General features: G+C 41.8%; 1 protein-coding gene across 1 annotated transcript in view; it reads right to left on the bottom strand.

The window, feature by feature from the left end:
- KPNA3 (karyopherin subunit alpha 3) overlaps positions 1 to 17,464 on the bottom strand; it is a 92,428-nt gene extending 74,964 nt beyond the window's left edge. Inside the window, exon 1 of the mRNA XM_038569436.1 lies at positions 17,318 to 17,464. Coding sequence (XP_038425364.1) covers positions 17,318 to 17,386 — 69 coding nt within the window. The 5' untranslated portion in view covers positions 17,387 to 17,464. The remainder of the gene's footprint in view (positions 1 to 17,317) is intronic.
- Positions 17,465 to 18,079: the final 615 nt, after the last annotated feature.

The raw sequence follows: 18,079 nt of genomic DNA, 5'->3' as shown, positions 1-18,079 counted from the left end.
GTTATAACCCTAATTGGGAATTACCAGTTTATAAACTTTTTCCCTAAAATTTGTGAATATATCTAAATGCTGAAATTTTCTCATTAGAATCATGATTTATAGTTTCATCTTCTCTTGCTCCTTAAAATATATTTAACTTTTAAATAAAAGCAGAATAAATACAACTAATAAGTGAATAACTACTAATACGAATTAGTACACAAATCAGTGTTATGCAGTACCATTCCCAAAATATTCTATCCACTTCCTAGGTTTTTCTTTAAAACACCAAATGCTAAAGTTATTAAAAATTTGTTTTTACAAAGTATTTTTAAAAAGCCTCAACAAGGGGATCCCTGGGTGGCTCAGCGGTTTAGCGCCTGCCTTTGGCCCAGGGTGTGATCCTGGAGTCCCAGGATCGAGTCCCACGTCGGGCTCCCAGCATGGAGCCTGCTTCTCCCTCCTCCTGTGTCTCTGCCCCTCTCTCTCTCTCTCTTTCTATGTCTATCATAAATAAATAAATATTTTAAAAAAATAAAATAAAAAGCCTCAACAAATGTTCTTAGTTATACTTTATTCTAAAACCAAGATATATATATATATATATGATATTCATGGAATTAGATTCAAATTAGCAAAATTAGGTTCAAATTTACAAAAAGATACTAACTGTATAGTACATGGCTCTCTGCTAGTTGAGATTAACACTGTATAGTACACTTTGTACGTTGTCCTCTATCATCTATGTTTGCATCTCTACCATCTACAGCCCAATATCCACCTAACATGATCATCCTTCTCAGGCTACCTAATTCCTTTTTTCTCCCATACGTGAATTTTGAGAGGAAGATACAGACATTATCCAATCTCTTATTTTAATGCCTATCCAGCTACCTTCCTCCATTGTCTTCAGCTGTCTCTCCACTTTTTTTTTTTTTTTTTTTAAGATTTTATTTATTCATGAAAGAGAGAGAGGAGCAGAGGCAGAGGGAGAAGCAGGCTCCCTGCGGGGAGCCCAACGCGGGATTGATCCCAGGACTCCAGGATCATGCCCTGGGCCGAAGGCAGGCGCTAAAACGCTGAGCCACCCAGGTGTCCCTGTCTCTCCACTGTTATCTTAAGTACAGAAAAATGACAACAATGTCTACCTTAATACTCTCTGTATACATCACAGAGATATCCAGAAAAGCTGATCTTTACCAGCTTTGCAATTCTGAGATAGTGAATGCAACGAAAAAACACAGTGTTTCAACACGGTAAGGACCATAGCACAAATTCATTGCTGTCCTACTTGATTATTCTAATGCTTCTACATTTTTTTTTTTTGCTTATACATTTGATAAGAAAACTTTTTGTTGTTTTCTTAAGTCAAGGTTTAATAAACTGGAATGCATCAAGCTGTTTCAAAGACATACACAGTACTTTTTAATATCTTTCTGATAATGTATAATAGCATTCATTGGTCATTTTCATCCGAAAAAGTAAAAGAAAATCACTATCAAAATATTGCAAATACGGAAACACCTTTAGTTCCATAAAGTCTCATTGTGTAACAATTTCTATACCATTTTGTAAAGATTAACTACACATTATCATCAACCTGTTTTGACAGAGGTAGGATTATTCCTTTATTTCTTTTTAGTTTGAGTAGAGAAGAAAAATTTTATTTAAATATTTTATTTATTTATTCATGAGAGAGAGACACAGGGAGGCAGAGATACAGGCAGAGGGAGAAGCAGGCTCCATGCAGGGAGCCCGACGTGGGACTCAATCCTGGGACCCTGGGGTCACGCCCTGGGCCGAAGGCAGGTGTTAAACCGCTGAGCTACCCAGGGATCCCTGGAGAAATTGTTTAAAATATTAATTTTCTTTTCTTTTCTTTTCTTTTTTTTAATATTAATTTTCTATGCCACACCCAACTCCAAACAACTTACAAAGATGGTTCTTTTGGTCTGTAAATGTGTGGTATGACAGCAGGTATTTTTACTTTGCAACTTCATATCAGAAGTACATTTTTATTTCGGTAATGATATGACAATTACTGTTTTGGGGTTTTAAAGTATGATAATACTGTATGTCCTACTGTGATATAACAATTTATAATAAGAAATATGTATTTGATCTTCAGCTAGTGTTCCTGGCACCTAGGCCCTAAAACCCTTAGACTTTCCTAAGTGTTGACAACTATAAAGGAGTCTTTCATTGTGTTATTAAGGGGACTTTGGAAAGTCCCCTTAGGTCACCTAAAGATGGGAGCTAGTTGCCTGGTGAAACAATCATATCATTAGAAGGCTGGAACTTCCCATCCCCACTCATCCCAACCTTGAGGAGGGGAGAGAGACTGGAGATTGACTTCAGTAACCAACAGCCAATGATTTAATCAAGCATGCTGCATAAAAACCTAAATGACCAGGTGCAGAGAGCTTCCTTTGTGAAGATATGGAGATGCTGGTAGAGTGGCACTCTCCAAGAGAGAGCATCTCTCCCATCTGGCTGTTCCTGAGTTACATCTTTTTATAATAAACTGGTAATCTAGTAAGTAAAAGGTTTCTCTGGGTTTTGTGAGTCACTCCAGCAAAATAAAAAGGAAGTGGTAGTTGTAGGAACCTCCAATCTATGGTGTAGATGGGAAGGGCAGTGGGGGGCAGGGGGTAAAATCCTGTAGAACTAAGCCCTTAAATTGTGGAATCCGATGCTATCACCAGGTACCCAGTGCCAGAACTAAACTGAACTGCAGGACACCCAGCGGGTGTAGGAGATTTACCTGGTATGGGGAAAAACTCAAAAGTTAGAATTGGTGTCAAAACTGACCTAACTTTTAGACATACATGTTAAAACACTGACATATAAAAGATGACGTCTGGGGGCGCCTGGGATGCTCCGTCAGTTAAGTGTCCGACTTGATTTCAGCACAGGTCATGCTCTCAAGGGCTGTGAGACTGAGCCCCACTTCAGGTTCTGCTCCGGGCATGGAGCCCACTAAGATTGTCTCTCTCCTCTGCCCTTCCCCCTGCTGCTCGCTTGCTCGCTCTAAGAAAAAAAAAAAAAAAGATGGTGTCTGGATTTTGCTTCAAAATAATCCAAAGGAAGATGAAGTGTTTAGGGATATAAGTGAAGAAGACTGGCCATAAATTATCTTGTTTTTAAATGGTACATGGCAGTTCAATATCTCATTCTCTGTACTTCGCATATATTTGGAAGTTTTCTAAAATACAGCTTTTGTCAGGGAGCCTGGCTGGCTCAGTCAGTAGAGCATGCGACTCTTGATCTCAGTGTCATGAGTTCAAGCCTTATGTTGGGCATGGAGCCTACTTTAAATATATAAACTATAGCTTTTGTCATCTTTAAGTGTGTTGTATTAAATAATACAAGTACTGGAATTTAAGAAACTCTGGCTACCAACTAGATGAGTAGACAATATTCATTCTTTCTCTATGTCCTCAGTTTCCACATCTGTGGAAAATGAGGTTTGGACTCATTAAATCTTGACATTCCTGCTAGTTCAATTTTTTTATGATTCAACTGAATATTACCTCTACACTTAGAATTTGGTTTAACCATTCTAGCTATAATCTTTTTTTTTTTAAATAAGATTTCATTTATTTATTCATGAGACACACACAGAGAGAGAGGCAGAGACACAGGCAGAGAGGCAAAGGACACAGGTAGCCCGATGCAGGACTCGATCCTGGGACCCCGGGGTCACTCCCTGAGCCAAAGGGAGATGCTCAACCATTAAGCCACCCAGGTGTCCCCTAACTAGAATCCAAAATGCATTTAAAAAAAAAAAAAAAAAAAAAAAAGCACTTACAGCTAATTCTGATACAATTAACTGAAAATTGCTTACAACTGTTATCAAAATAACACTATAGTCACTCATCTGGGTCCCTTGTTCCTAGGTATTTTGCTCCCCAAATATCCTGGATTTCTGAAAAACCTTTTCCTCTCTTAGGCCCTTTATTCCCCAGAGAGAATCACATCAGAGAAAATAGAGGCCATTAGGTATAATCTTTTTTTTTTTTTTTCATTAGGTATAATCTGTTCAAGTTTCCCTACCCTACCTTCAGCACATCCTCACTCCCCTCTGTTCATCTTCAAGTCCTTTCCATTGAGGCCCTTCAGAATCTAACTACAACTTATATTTCTTATATCACTTTCCTAACAGCTCCCTACTTACTCTTGGCTCAATCGTTTACTCCTTTTCTAGCCAGATCCTTAACTCTATTGCTCTGGCTTCTTCAATTCAGCCTACAAACAAGAGTCAATTCCATACCTCTAAACAAGAAACAACAAAAAGCCTTCTTTAACCCTACTTCCTCCTCACACAAACCTGTGGTTCCTCCTTCCCATGGCTACCAAATTTTTAAACTGAGTTTCTACTTACTGGTTCTACTACCTCGGCTCTAATTCACTTCTCACTCCATCATAATTGAGCTCCCAGCCTCCTCCACTGTTTGGTTTTCCACTTTTCCCTGGCCCCAATTGCCAAATATAATGAATGGCTCACTTCAGGTCCTTCCTCATACCTCTCCTCTCAGTAGCACTGATAGTGTAACTATTGCCCCTCCTTCAGGAAACTCTCCCCCGCTAAGTTCTAATATACCACTTTGCTGTAAGCTTCCTACAGACTTCTTGTTCAGTGGCTTTCTCACTAGTGCCCTAGGATGATGTGCTTACTTGGGTTCTTTCCTCCCCTGGTCTCTCTTCTTCTTATACCTAAGAACTCTCATCTATATTATCATCTTAATTACTCAAATCATTGCCTGACCTATCTTCCAAATCTTCACTACTGGCCATATCCTAGAAAGAGGTTAGGTAAACTACAGCCTATGAGCTAAATCTAGCCCACAAGCCAAATCTAGCCTGCCACCTGATTTTATAAATAAAGCTTTATTGGAACAGCCATACCCATCGGTTTGCCTATTGTCTATGGCTGCTTTCATGCTCACAGCAGAGATGAATAGTTGTGACATAAATAGTATGGCCCTCAAAGTCTAATACAGTTATTAGGCTTTGAAAAATATTATGGACCTTTATAAAAAAAAAAAGTTCACCAACCTCTGTTCTAGAAGGTAACATACAGGGGCGCCTGGGTGTCTCAGTTGGTTAAGCATCCTCCTTAAGCTCAGGCCATGACCTCTGGGTCCTAGGATCAAGGCCCACGTTGGGCTCCCTATTCAGCAGGGAGTCTGCTTCTCCCTCTCCCTTTGCCCCTCCCCGCTGCTAGTGCACATGTGCAGTTCTCTCTTTAATAAATAGAAATCTTAAAAAAAAAAAAAAAAAAAAGAAGGTAACATATGCCACACAACAGTTCTAATCTTTTCCTGCCTTTGGACCCCAACGCCAGTGCTGTTATTAGACTGTTCATCTCTCTAAGACCCCTGACCGTTTTCTCACTGTTCTTCCCAGCTCCCTTCTCACCCTCACCAATCTATCTCCTATGGCATAACTGAAGCAACAGTTTTAAATGCACAAAACGCAGGAGAGGTCTTTCACAATCTGGCCCCTGTCTATCCTATCCAACGTTCCAGTCACTCCACCTGTCAGAAAAAACTGATTTACTTTATTCTCCAGGATATTTCATGCTGTCTCTTATCTCTAGGCCCACCCAAGATTTACTATCAAAGAAAGACCTATATTTTTCCAGTTTCAGCTTAAGAACAATCATCTCCATGAAGCCTTCTCTGGCTCACTCATGCTGAGTCTTCCTCTATGTGCCCAATGTTCTCTCTACACACTTCCATTCTAAGCATTTGTTTGCTGTTACTTCATTTCCATATTAATCAACACATTCCTTGACTGGGAGTCCTGAGGCAGAGCAGAAGGATGGTTAGTAATGGAAGAGGGTTTTAAAGTAGGAAATCTAGGACTGAATTCCAGGTCGGCCTCCTCCTAGTTGTAGGTCTTTAAACAAACTGTATAATGGCAATTATGTAATCATTACTACTTACTATTATTATTCTAAATATAGTGCCTTGTACATAGTGAGTGCTCAACAGTTACTGGTATTATTTTCCACTGTTTTCTCTCATACTTAGTTCAGAATTCAAATAGCTGCTGAGTGAATAACCAGAGCAAGCTAGTTCTGCACACATTATTTTCAGCTGCATACTGGATATTTCCATCTGAACATTTGGTTCCCCAAACTCATTATCTTCACTCCCAAACTGTTTCAATTACAGTGAAGTGACCAACTTGTTAAGGTCTGCTCAGGAATTTACTGGTTTGAACACTGAAAGTCCCGTGTCCTGAGAACTCCTTCAGTCCTGGGCAAACCAGGACATTTGGTCACCTTAAATTAGAGTTACGTTTCAAACAGTAAAAACAGACTTGAGTTAGTTTAAGAAACAAGGTGGAGGGAGGCACAGGAGAATTCACTGAAAAAAAAATATGGAGCAATTCACAGAAGCAAAGGAAAAGCTATAGAATCTCATCTATGAAAAACTCAGGATGAAAACAACTCCACAGATCTAAGTGGTGGGAATTAATAAAAAACTTCTTCATAGTACTTCTGCCAAGGTGAATCACTCAGGTCTCAGTATCAGCTCAATTAAGATTTACATGCTAAGGACAGCATTTGACTGGTGTTGTGTTAAACAGAAAAAGACACTTTAATCAACGAAAGGAGACAGGACCACTTAGATTAAAAATCTCCCCAAAAGATACCCAACGGCAGAAGAGTAGCTTCCTAAGAAATTGGCCGTATCTGAATGTGGTTTCCAAAAGAAGAGAATGTTTCTAAGGCTACCAAATCAACTACTGTTTGAACACATCACACCTTTAAGACTGCATGACATTTTTCACTGTTATGTTGTTTTTCTTTCTATTTTGGCAAACTCCTACACATTCTTCAAGACCTAGCTCAAATGTGATCTTCTGTGTAACTTCATTCAATTTCCCCAGACATGGTCACTCTCTTTCTCTATGCTCTCATAGTACTTTGCAAATTACATACCTGTATCACAGAACTTACCATGCTGTACACAGAGTACAGCTGACCCTTGAACAAGATGGGTATGAACTATGCAGGTCTACTTATATACAATTCTTTTTACAGTACTATAAATGTATTTTCTATTCCTAATAATTTTATTAATAACATTTTTCTCTAGCTCACTTTATTCTAAGAACACAACTATATAATACATACATATACAAAATATGTGTTGGTTGACTGTTTATGTTATCCATAAGGCTTCCAGTTAACAGCAGGGTATCTGTAGTTAAGTGGGGAATCCAAAGTTATATGTGAATTTTTGACAGCACAGGAATGGGCACTGCTAACCCCCACATTGTTCAGGAGTCAATTGTATATGCTTAGGTATCAGTCTCTGACTAAACTGAGCAAGGACAATGTTATTTATACTTATTATCTTTGGCATTAACAATGCCTGCTCAGCCCATAGCAAATGCTATATAAGTGATAAATCTATTATTCAAGTCACCAGGATATATGAAGCATTAAATTAAAGGAGACGAGAGGAACTACTATAGGTTAACACACTGACAATATCAAAGAAAAAGCTGACAGGGTGCCTAAATGACTCAGTTGGGTAAGCACCTGCCTTCCACCCAGGTCATAATTCCAGGGTAATAAATAATAAATAAAAAATAAAAAAGAGAAAGCTGACAGACTGTGCAAGGGAAGGACAAAAGAATTATGAAGAGCAAAAACTCCTTAAACTTAGAAATTAAGGATAAAATTCTGACAAATCTAAGGATAAAATTCTGACAAATCTAAGAACCTAAAGGCATTACTTAAATAAAAGTAAAAACTGATGTCCATATGCACAATGGTGATTCTCAAGAAACAAGAAAATAAATTATATTCTATTTAAGAATATAGAGAAATGTATAGGACATTTTCAGAAACACTGACCTTTCAAAATAACAAAGTTTGGTATGTATATGTAAACAAATAAACTTATAGCCCAGAAACACAACCATTTAGAAAGGTTAATTCCAAATAAATACAGTCATGATTTATTTTTATCACATTTTAACTATTAATGTTGGTATCCTAGGCTGTGACAAATATTTTTTTAAAGATTTATTTGACAGAGAGAGAGAGAGAGAGAGAACGCACGACAGAGAGCACAAGTGGTAGGGAACAGCAGGGGGAGAGGGAGAAGCAGACTCCCCACTGAGCAGGGAGCCTCATGTGGGGCCTGATCCCAGGACCCCGGGATCACAACCCCAGCTCAAGGCAAACACCTAACCAACTGAGCCACCTAGACACCTTGACAAAATTTTTCTTTTGTGGCAAAAATGCTGAAAGTACAGCTATATCCTCCTTACACTATTGCCTTATCTTCAAAGTAAAGGAATAGAGCCTTGGAAATGAGAATATAGCCAAACTTTATGCTAAGAAACCAAAGTAACTTAAGAATAGTGTCAGTCATGGAAAGAAAACGCCACAGACTTTGAAGTTAGATTTTCCAGATACATTTTCTAACTCCTTTGTTGGATACCAAGATGTCAGATTACTCTTTTTACTGCAAATGTTACCCAGTCTATGTCACATTTTACCCAAATAACTAAAATTCATTTCACCAAATGTAATGACTATGACATTATAACATTAAACTATTCTTTTTTTTTTTTTTTTTTAAGAGAGGGAGAGGGAGAGAGAGAGGGGGGCAGAGAGAAAGGGAGAGAGAAAATCCTAAGCAGAGTCCATACTCAGCATGGAGTCCAACACAGGGCTTGCTTTCACAACCCTGAGATCATGATCTGAGCTGGAATCAAGAGTTGGACACTTAACCAACTGAGCTCCCCAGGTACCCCTAATTCTTTATCTAAACTATCTTTATCTACTCTTTATCATCTGAACTCTTTGACTGATATTACCACCACTACTGGGATATAGTCTGAAATACATAGCATCACCAATGGAAGGTTTTTTTTTTTTAAATAAAAAAATGTTTAAACTGAAGATAATCATGCCTCTAAAACTAACCTCCAGTTTACAGAAAATCCAGAGGTGGCTAAGAAATAGGAGGAGCAAGTTACAGGAGGAACAAAGAAACAGACAAATCTAGTAATTAGGTCATTTTATTAGGATGAACCATATAAAACTGCTGATATTTGACGGATACTTTTAACTTCAAAAATGGAAATTTCATGTGGTTTAACTTAATACAAGAAAACTGACCTCATTTCTTCAACAAATTAACAGCATTTATAAAATGTTGGGGGACAATAGCCAAGAGGTAGAAGCAACCCAAGTCCATCAGCAGATGAATGGACAAAACGTGGTACCTACATACAAGGGAATATTATTCAGTCATACAAAGAAACTAAATTCTGACGCATGCTACAACATGGATGAATCCTGAAGACATTATGCTGAAAGAAATAAACCAGTCACAAAAGGACAGATATTATATGATTCTACTTATATGAGGTTCCTACAGGAGTCAAATTCATAAAGACAGAATGTCAAAGGGAGGTTGTCAGGGGCTGAGGAGAAAGGGAATGCAGTTCCTGTTTAATAGAGACAGAGTTTCAGTTAGGAAAGATGAAAAAGTTCTGGAGATGGAACAGTGATGATCATTACACAACGAATGTGGAGGTACTTAATGCCACAGAACTGTATACTTAAAATAGTTTTAAAATGGTAAATTTTAGGTTATGTATATTTTATTACAATAAAAAAATGGTGGGAAGAGCCTGTTCTTGGTCAAAGGAGACTTAGGAAACATAACCAAATGTGATCTGATCTTGTTTAATCCTGGTTCTTATGACTAAATGTTAAAAAAAAAAAAAGAAAAAAAAGAAAAAAGAAAAAAGAAAAAGAAAAAGAAAAAGAAAAAGAAAAAGAAAAAGAAAAAGAAAAAGAAAAAGAAAAAGAAGGGACAACTGCAGAAATTTAAATGTGGACTAGATTAGATGTTATTAGGAAATTATTGCATCAGGGTGATATGGTATTTATGTAAGAATGCATTATTTTTTTTTACAGAAGTAGCCGTAAGTCTTCAAGAGTAAAATGTCATGATGTCTGTTATATATGTAGATGGTATAAAAGATGAAACAAAGAGCAAGCTGTTACTTAGTAAATGGTAGTGACATGTATATGGAATTATACTATTCTCCCTACTTCCCTACATATTGGAATATTTCTATGATTAAAAAGTAAGAGGGCACCTGAGTAGTGCAGTCTGTTAAGTGTCTGACTCCTGGTTTTGGTTCAGGTTGTGATCAAGGGGTTGGGGGATTAAGCCTCAAGACAGGCACTGCCCCTTGGCATGGAGTCTGCTTACAACTCTTTCTCCTCCTCCCTCACTTGATCTCACTCTAAAATAAATAAATAAATATTTCAAAAAAATAAAATAAAAAAATAAGAAAAAATTTAAAATTATTTCACTGTGCATGTGTCTTAATCTCCCAACACTTTACCTATCGTAATAAAAAGCTTGAACTTATTTTGGAAAGCAATAGGAAAAGGCACTAAAAGATTAAAAGTTTCAGTTCAAAAATATATTTTAAGAAAATTATTGTGCTGGTGTCACCTAGCACAGATATATTCATTCAAGAAATATTTTAGTGCTTACATTGTTCCAGCCCCTGTACTAAGAATCAGGCAAATGTGCTCAGAGTGTTCACAATCTAGTAGGAGAAAGAAAACATAATTGAAATGCATGATCATAACTGCAATGAGAAAGATAGATTCAGGAGCGAAGAATGGTACCTAACTCAACCTGGGAAGATGAGGAGATTCAGAAAGATTTCTCTTAAGAGCTAAACCCAGAGTGGAGTATTTCAAGAGGGGTAGGAATTAGCCAGGCAACAGGAGGCAGGGAAGGATATTCCAGTCAGCAGGATAGCCCTGAGAATAGAAATAGCATTGGCAAGCAGCGGAGGGCGGGATTCCAGATTATGTATAAGCATATAAGAAGTTCAGTGTTGCTAGAGCTTAAAGGGGCAGAAAGGGATGGAGAGAGGAAAGTGGAATCTGGAAAAATTATCAGGTAGCAGACTCACTGAAAGATCTCATAAACTGGAGAAAGACCACCACTTTGGGGACAACTTTTAAATTGCTAGATGATAAGTACTAAGCCGGAAAGTGGGCTGGAGGCAGTGAATAGAGAGGCAGGGCCAAAACCCAGAGACAGCACAGAGATTCAAGCTACATGACTGACATCTGACCGAATGTGGAAGATGAGGAAGGAGTCCAAGAAGCCTCTCAAGTTTCAAGTTCAGGTCACAGTGAGGGTGATGATGCCATAAACGGAAAAAAGAAAAAAAGGCAGAACATAGCTTTAAACACTTTGAGCTTAAGAAGCTGATGTGATGTTCATGATTAATTTCCAGCAGATGCTTAAAACAGATTTAAGTCCCCCACGCTGAAATGATAGTTAAAATCAAGAGAGCTGCTGGATGTGGGTAAGAAAAACAATCTTAAGAGTCACAGACGGAATCCTAAGACATGCCTACACTCAATAGGTAGGGAGAAGAGTTGGCAATATCAACCAAAAAGGAGTAATCAATGAGGCAGAAGGATGAGAAGAAATTTTATGCCATTAGTGAGTTCAAATAAAGATAATTATAACCTATCTGTTGTGTGAGAATTCCCGAAAAACTTTATGGTCTGCAAAATTAAGAAAAAAAGAAAATACATCAAGATGGTTAGGGCTACAAGCACCTTTAGGATGGAACACAGGGCTAAATGGAGCCTAGAGGTAGGTTATGGGTGAAGGAGCAATGTGGGTGCACTCAGACTTGCTGTGTTCAACTGTGTTTCTGTACTTCACGTGTTCATGTTCAAGTGCTATTACTTGGGAGTGCTAAAGAGTCAATGTGTTGGTAAAAAGCAACTCAAAAATCAAATATGAATCAACATGAATTCTGCGTTAACATCATTCCTCTTCAGCATTCAAATATGAATTAGTTCATGTTACAGAAATATATTATAGCAGAACAGACTGTCAAAGGAGGGCTAGGCAACGGTATCAATGCCATGGAGTCAACACCAAAAGAAATTACTGAAATCCTAAAATCATAGAGCACCATTCACTCCCAAATGTACGGTGTTTTTAAGTATATTATCTAGTCTCTCTTCCCAGAATATTTGTTAAATTTTATAGACTGGTCACTAAAATGACCACTCACAGCCCAAGGTCTCTACCCTCAGTGAGCTTCTTTATGGAGCCCACATACTTTAAAAAAAAAAAAAAATTAAGATTTTATTTATTTATTTGACAGAAAAAAAGAGAGAGCACAAGCACGGAGAGCAGCAGGCAAAGGGAGAGGGGGAAGCAGGCTCCCACCTGAGCAGGGAAACAGATGTGGGGCTTGGTCCCAGGACCCTGGGATCCTGACTCCAGCCAAAGGCAGAGGCTTAACTGACTGAACCACCAGGCACCCCTGAAGAATTTTTTTTTTTAATTTAAATTCAATTTGGTTAACACACAGTGTATTATTGGTTGCAGGGGCAGAATTTAGTGACTCATCAGTTGCATATAACACCCAGTGCTCATTCCATCAAGAGCCCTTCTTGATGCCCATCACCCAGTTGCCCCATCCCTACAGCTTCCTCCCCAGAGCCCACACACTTTAATAGCTACACACACACAGGATTTGTTGTAGATCATAGCAATTTATCCCAAGGAGGTAAAGGCAAACTCACCTAGGAAAGCATTAGAAAGAAAAAAATAGGGACTGATAGTACTAAATATGTTACTGGTCAGTCAGGAAAAGCCCCCTGAAGAACTTCTGAAGAGTTCGTTTTCTTGAACTAGGATGACATGCTTGTGGCAGAATTATAATCTTGCTGTTCCAGAAATACAGGAAGCAGTCTGAGTGAAGGAAGAGTTTGCCAGAGTGAGCCCCTCTAAACAGCAAAAGAAGGTACACAAGAGAAGAGCGTGTGCAGAGGCATGGAGAGAAAATCACACACCATCTCCAGTCCTTTCTCACAGCTGGTACAAAGAAGATAAAAGGGATTGTGTGTGGCATCTTAAGTTTTCCTCTTATCCTGAGGGCAATGGGAATGTTCTTACCAGGAAAGTTAATACAAAAAGATTTCAGAAAGAGCAACCCACAAGGTCCACTGGAAGGGAAGATACTGGCAACAGAGCACCCAGGTGCACCAGCATACTCACGCAGGTGAAAGTGACAGCAGCCCAAACCAGCGCAGCTGTAGTACGGCTGGTATTGAAGATAAAATACGAAGGCTCTTCGGATAACTGACCAATACAGAAAAGTGAAGGAAAGGAAGAAAAGGGAGTCAATAAGGGTTCAAGCTTAAGCAATTAGGTAGTACCACTTAGCAACAGAAGTTCCAAAAGACAGAAAATTGAGTTTGGTAATGCTGGTCAAATTTGCAGATGAGAAAATACATATTATCCCCAATATTAGAAACTTAAGCATAAAATTTAATTTAAAATTAATTTAATTTTCTTAATCACGAAACTTAAGCTTTAAAATTTAAGTGCCCAAGGACACTGGTTGTTATTTTTTGGTGAAACTAACTAGCTCCTCGTTAATAAGGAAACTTTGTGAGAGTGAAAAGGAAAAAGAGGCACATAAATCAAATGATATCAGAAATTTTTATCAGCAAGGTTCTAAAATACCAAGATAGGAATTTCTGTGAAATAGCCAAGATTTCTTAAGTATTTTCCCCACTAATTAACTTTCAGATGTGTTCCATAAAGTCAGATCTGAGGCTCCATGCAGTGGAGAGACAGTAAAGAATGGTGAGCAAGGGTTCTGGCATTAGTGTCATCCTGCTTCACCACAAATCTAGGTCCTGCCACCTACCCCTGATGACAGAGAGCTAGTTACTTAAGAATCGTAGGCCTCAAGTTTCCTCAGCAGTGAATCTGGATAATAATAGTACATACTTCATAGGATTGTTGCGAAGACTAATCCATATGAAATACTGAGTATATAGGTATATAGGTATACTGCAAAGACTTAAAAAATGTTAAGATTTTTAAAATAATTGCTATTAGTTATTGTTACTGATAAAAATGTTATATTCTCGAGGCATACGGGAACAAGTAAAAGCGAAGTTGACCTGGGTGGCAATTACCAGAGTGTTTGATTTATAACTATTCACTGAATGTAACATTTCCATTTGTGCATTTTTCTGTAAGTGTCTTGGAAAAGTTTTAAATACTTTTTTAAGAGGGGGGGGAAAAAGCCTAAGAACAATGCCTTACATAAAAAAAGACTAGTATTAAACACACATTCCGGAGCAAATGAAGATAATTAGGAGCTTCCTTTTCACAACGTATTCCCTAGTTTTAGCTACAAAATCCATTCCTCCTACTAAAGCACCAAACTGCTATCCGGGATAATTACTTCCTCCCCTATCTGTATCTACAGACCTCAGAATAAGTTTTTATCCCCTTGCTCTACTGTGAGTTTTATGAAGAAGAGGAAGAGAAAGGAAGAGGCGGCGGTAGAGGAAGTTCAAATTCTCATTCCGTGTTATGACCATCCCCAATCTCAATGTTTTTTGAAAATTCCTCCTTACATATGGGATAAGGGCATCATTCCTCCAGAATTAATTCTAGATATTACTGCCAGTCACGCCTTTTTCCACCACTCTACCCACACTGTACCTCTAACGTGACTCCAGAATAAATTCCCTCAGATCTCCCTATCAAGAAGTGTCCAAGCAACTCTGCGCTGCGGGCATATTTCTCAGGCCACCATGTACCATACGGAAGTCTCATCTCTTCACTCCCGAATCTATTCTTTCTTCTGACCTGGGTCTTTATTCACTAATTTCTTTTGTTCTCTGCTCAAGTTTAGCACATACTTCCTATAAAATTCACCAACCTCTTTTCTAAGAAGCCATTCTTGAAATTACTCTCTTCCTCAACCTTCTTCCCATTCACAATTGTGAATTGTGAGTTTTCTTCGGAAAATATGTATTTTATATTTGCATCCAGCATCTTATTCGTGTATCAGCTGCTTGTATACTTTGTAACGTTTCATCTTTCCTCGATCCTGTACATCCTGTACGTGAAAAGGTAGGAATCCTATCTCATCAAAGGGCATCTCACTGTTTTAAATAACGAATAATCTCAACTAGTCACAAGTCTAAATTGTCGTGGAAGCTTGACCTAACACAGTTTCTAATAGATAAAACTACATTACGTACAGTGTCTAGTCTTGATTATACCTAAATCCACAGCAGAGGCACCTCCTTATCAGATCTGACCCCAGTTCACCCTTTAGTCACACTCCCTTCTCTAGCAGCAGTCCTACCGCATTCTCTCAGTCCTCCCCCAAGCCTGCAATGCCCCTTCCTTGCGCCCTCCCTTTTCCTGCATTTTACCGGGCCAACTTTCTTTCACCTTTCAGGATCAGCTTACTCCAATTCATCCACTAGGAATCAACCAGAACATCTCCTTGGACTGCTCAGCTTCAAGTTAGAATTTTCTCGGAATGTACTTATCAATGAATTGCGTTGCAATTATCAGTTTACTTTTCTATGGCTCCCACTGAACCGTAAACTTCTTGAGGTACAGGCTGAATTTTAGCCTCCTCTGTATCCCCAAGACCTAACACTATGAGACGTCCAAGTGACAATTAGTGAATGAATGCTCGCTGCCACTTAGGAACCTTCTATATGCTACATAAGCACACTCACGTGTCCTCGCCTAAAGTACTTTCCTCCAGTAAAGTAGGGATAATTCTATATCTAGTTTATAAAGTTCTTATAAGGATTAAATGAAATCTCATGAAGCTCTTAGTGTAGTGTCCGCTGTTTCATGCCTTAGTTACCCTGATGTATCCTGGGGAATGTAATGTGATCAACATTTTCAGGCTAAAAGGCAACCATCCTCTTTTTCAGGCACCTATAAGTCATTGATCACATTCTGATCACCAGCAAACATTTATCGTATACCTATCACGTCCAAGCGTCCTGACTGGGTAGCACTGAGCTCCCAGAACACAGTAATACGGCCAAATAATAAAACAAAACCCAGCATCAATATCCAGCGGAGGAAACCGCGTTATTGGTTCTTCTACACAAACAATTATGGGCATTTCCCAAACTACATAAGTTTTGCTCTATAACAGAGGTAAAGCTTCAAGAACAATTACTGATGGAAAAAGCTCACAGTTAATTCCTCTCATCAAGTGAACCAGTAACGAGAGGCGGTCCCAAAATTTCTTGCTGCTATTCCTAAAGTTTCACTTTTGCTTAGAATTATTTCTCACAAAAAGAAATTTAACCAGGACCAGGACGGAGAGACAGATGACCTTCACTTGTGTTAATCGAATGGGAACTCCACAGTATTTCCTTAGCTTTTTTTTTTTTTTTTTTTTTTTTTTTTCTTGTTTCCAATTACCATTCGGTTTTATAGCTCTGGGGGAAAAAAAAAAAGTCGCTTGAGGTTTTTGTGTGTGTGTGTTTCTGGACAAAACTGAACGCTGAACGTTTTCCCACCACTAAGACAAGGGCTGGGGGGAAACATGCACGCTCCTTAGTCCCACCGGCCCTTTCTCAAGAATCCCAAAACTGCAAATCATGTCACCTCGCTTTGGAAAAGGACGCTGTGGACCTACAAGCACGTCCTCCCCGTCGAGCCCAGAGGTCAGAGTCCCAGGGAAGTTAGTGCCCTGCATACTATGTTGCTTTCAGTAGCTGCAGAGAGACCTCTAGCGCTGCCTCCCTAAGCCGAGTTTGCAAACAGTACCTGCTAGTGTCACCTTAGTGAGACAATGGCAACACGCGGAGTGGCGACCAACCAAGTGACCGCGCTGTTTACGGGGTTTTGCAACCGCCCGCAAGTGCCAGCAGCAGCCCCACGCGAGGCAGAGCCCTGCGAGGCCCCAGGGGGCGGCGCATCCCGTGTGTGCCGGTGGAAGGCGCCGAGGACGCGGCCATCCCGCGCGCCAGCCGGAGCCCGGGCAGGCGAGGGGAACAGGTCCCGGGAGCGGAGCCGGGGCCCGCGGCGCCCCCGGGGCCTCCGCACAATGGGCGGCACCATTGTGCACGTCCAAGGGCCCGCTCGAAGGCCGGCGGCGCCGCGCGGCAGGCGGCGGTCCCGGCGCATCCTACCCTCCCCCACCGCCGCCCGCCGGCAGGTCGGTTGCCCGGCCGCCCGGCTGGTCCCCACCCCCTCCGCCCGCCCCGGCCCGGCCCGCGGGAGCCCGGCGCGGGGAGCCGACCCCGCCTCGGCCGCACAGCCCTTCCTCGCCCGCTGCAGGCCGCGCCCGCGCGACGGGGCCGCCTCCCGCCCCCCCAGCCCCGCGGCCCCCGCCGCCCGCCGCCCGGCTCGCCCGCCGCCGGCCCCCGCCCCTCCCCGCCCCGCCGCCCGCCGCCCGCCGCGGGGCGGGCGGGCCCAGGCCGCCGAGGCGCGCACACACTCACTTCCACATCGCGGCCCTTGTTCTTGAAGCTCTTGATGCGGTGGTTCTCCAAGCCCGGGTTCTCGGCCATGGCTGCGCGCGGCTCCGGCGGCGGCTACTCCTGCGGCTGCGGCGGCGGCGGCGGCGGCGGCGAGGCTCGGGCGGGGGAGCCGGGGGAGGGCGGGAGGGGACGGGAGGGGGAGGGGGAGGGCGCCGGGGAGCGCGCTCCGCGACGCCTCCGAGCGCGAGGTGGCAGCAGCGCCTGGGGAGGCGCAGGCCGGCTGCCGGGCGCGGCGGGAATGGCGCTGCGGCGCCGGCCAGCGGGGGTCACGTGACCGGGGCGGCCGCCCGCGTGCTCTCGCGAGGACCCCCGCGGGCCGCCCGCCCTCGCGCCCCCTCGACGAGGCAGGCCGCGTGCTCCGACGCGACCGGATCCGTCGCTTTTATGCGGCGCGCGAGACGCAGAGCGGACGGCGGAACTACAATTCCCAGCATGCCACGCACCGCAGAGGGTGGTGGGACGGGAGGGAGCGGGAGAGGGGGAAGTGGGGAAAGGCGGGGCCGATCCTCCCGGCTTGACAGAACGCGAAGAATGCCGGGAAGTCTGCGCGCGCGGCTTTCAGCGCGGCGCGGAGCCCCGCCCCCAAGGCGGCCTGTGGGCGGGGAAGTGGGCGGGGCTTACCTCGGCGCCCAATGGGGAGGCCGGGGGCGGGGCTTCGCGGGAGGCGCGGCTCGCTCTCGGGGAGCCTGGAGAATTAGAACCCGGTGGACGGTTTGGGCTTCG

The sequence above is a fragment of the Canis lupus genome, chromosome 22 (genome assembly GCF_011100685.1).
Source record: "Canis lupus familiaris isolate Mischka breed German Shepherd chromosome 22, alternate assembly UU_Cfam_GSD_1.0, whole genome shotgun sequence".
Lineage (NCBI taxonomy): Eukaryota > Metazoa > Chordata > Mammalia > Carnivora > Canidae > Canis > Canis lupus.
The sequence above is the reverse complement of the archived record's forward strand: the minus strand, read 5'-3'. Positions and strand labels throughout refer to the sequence as shown.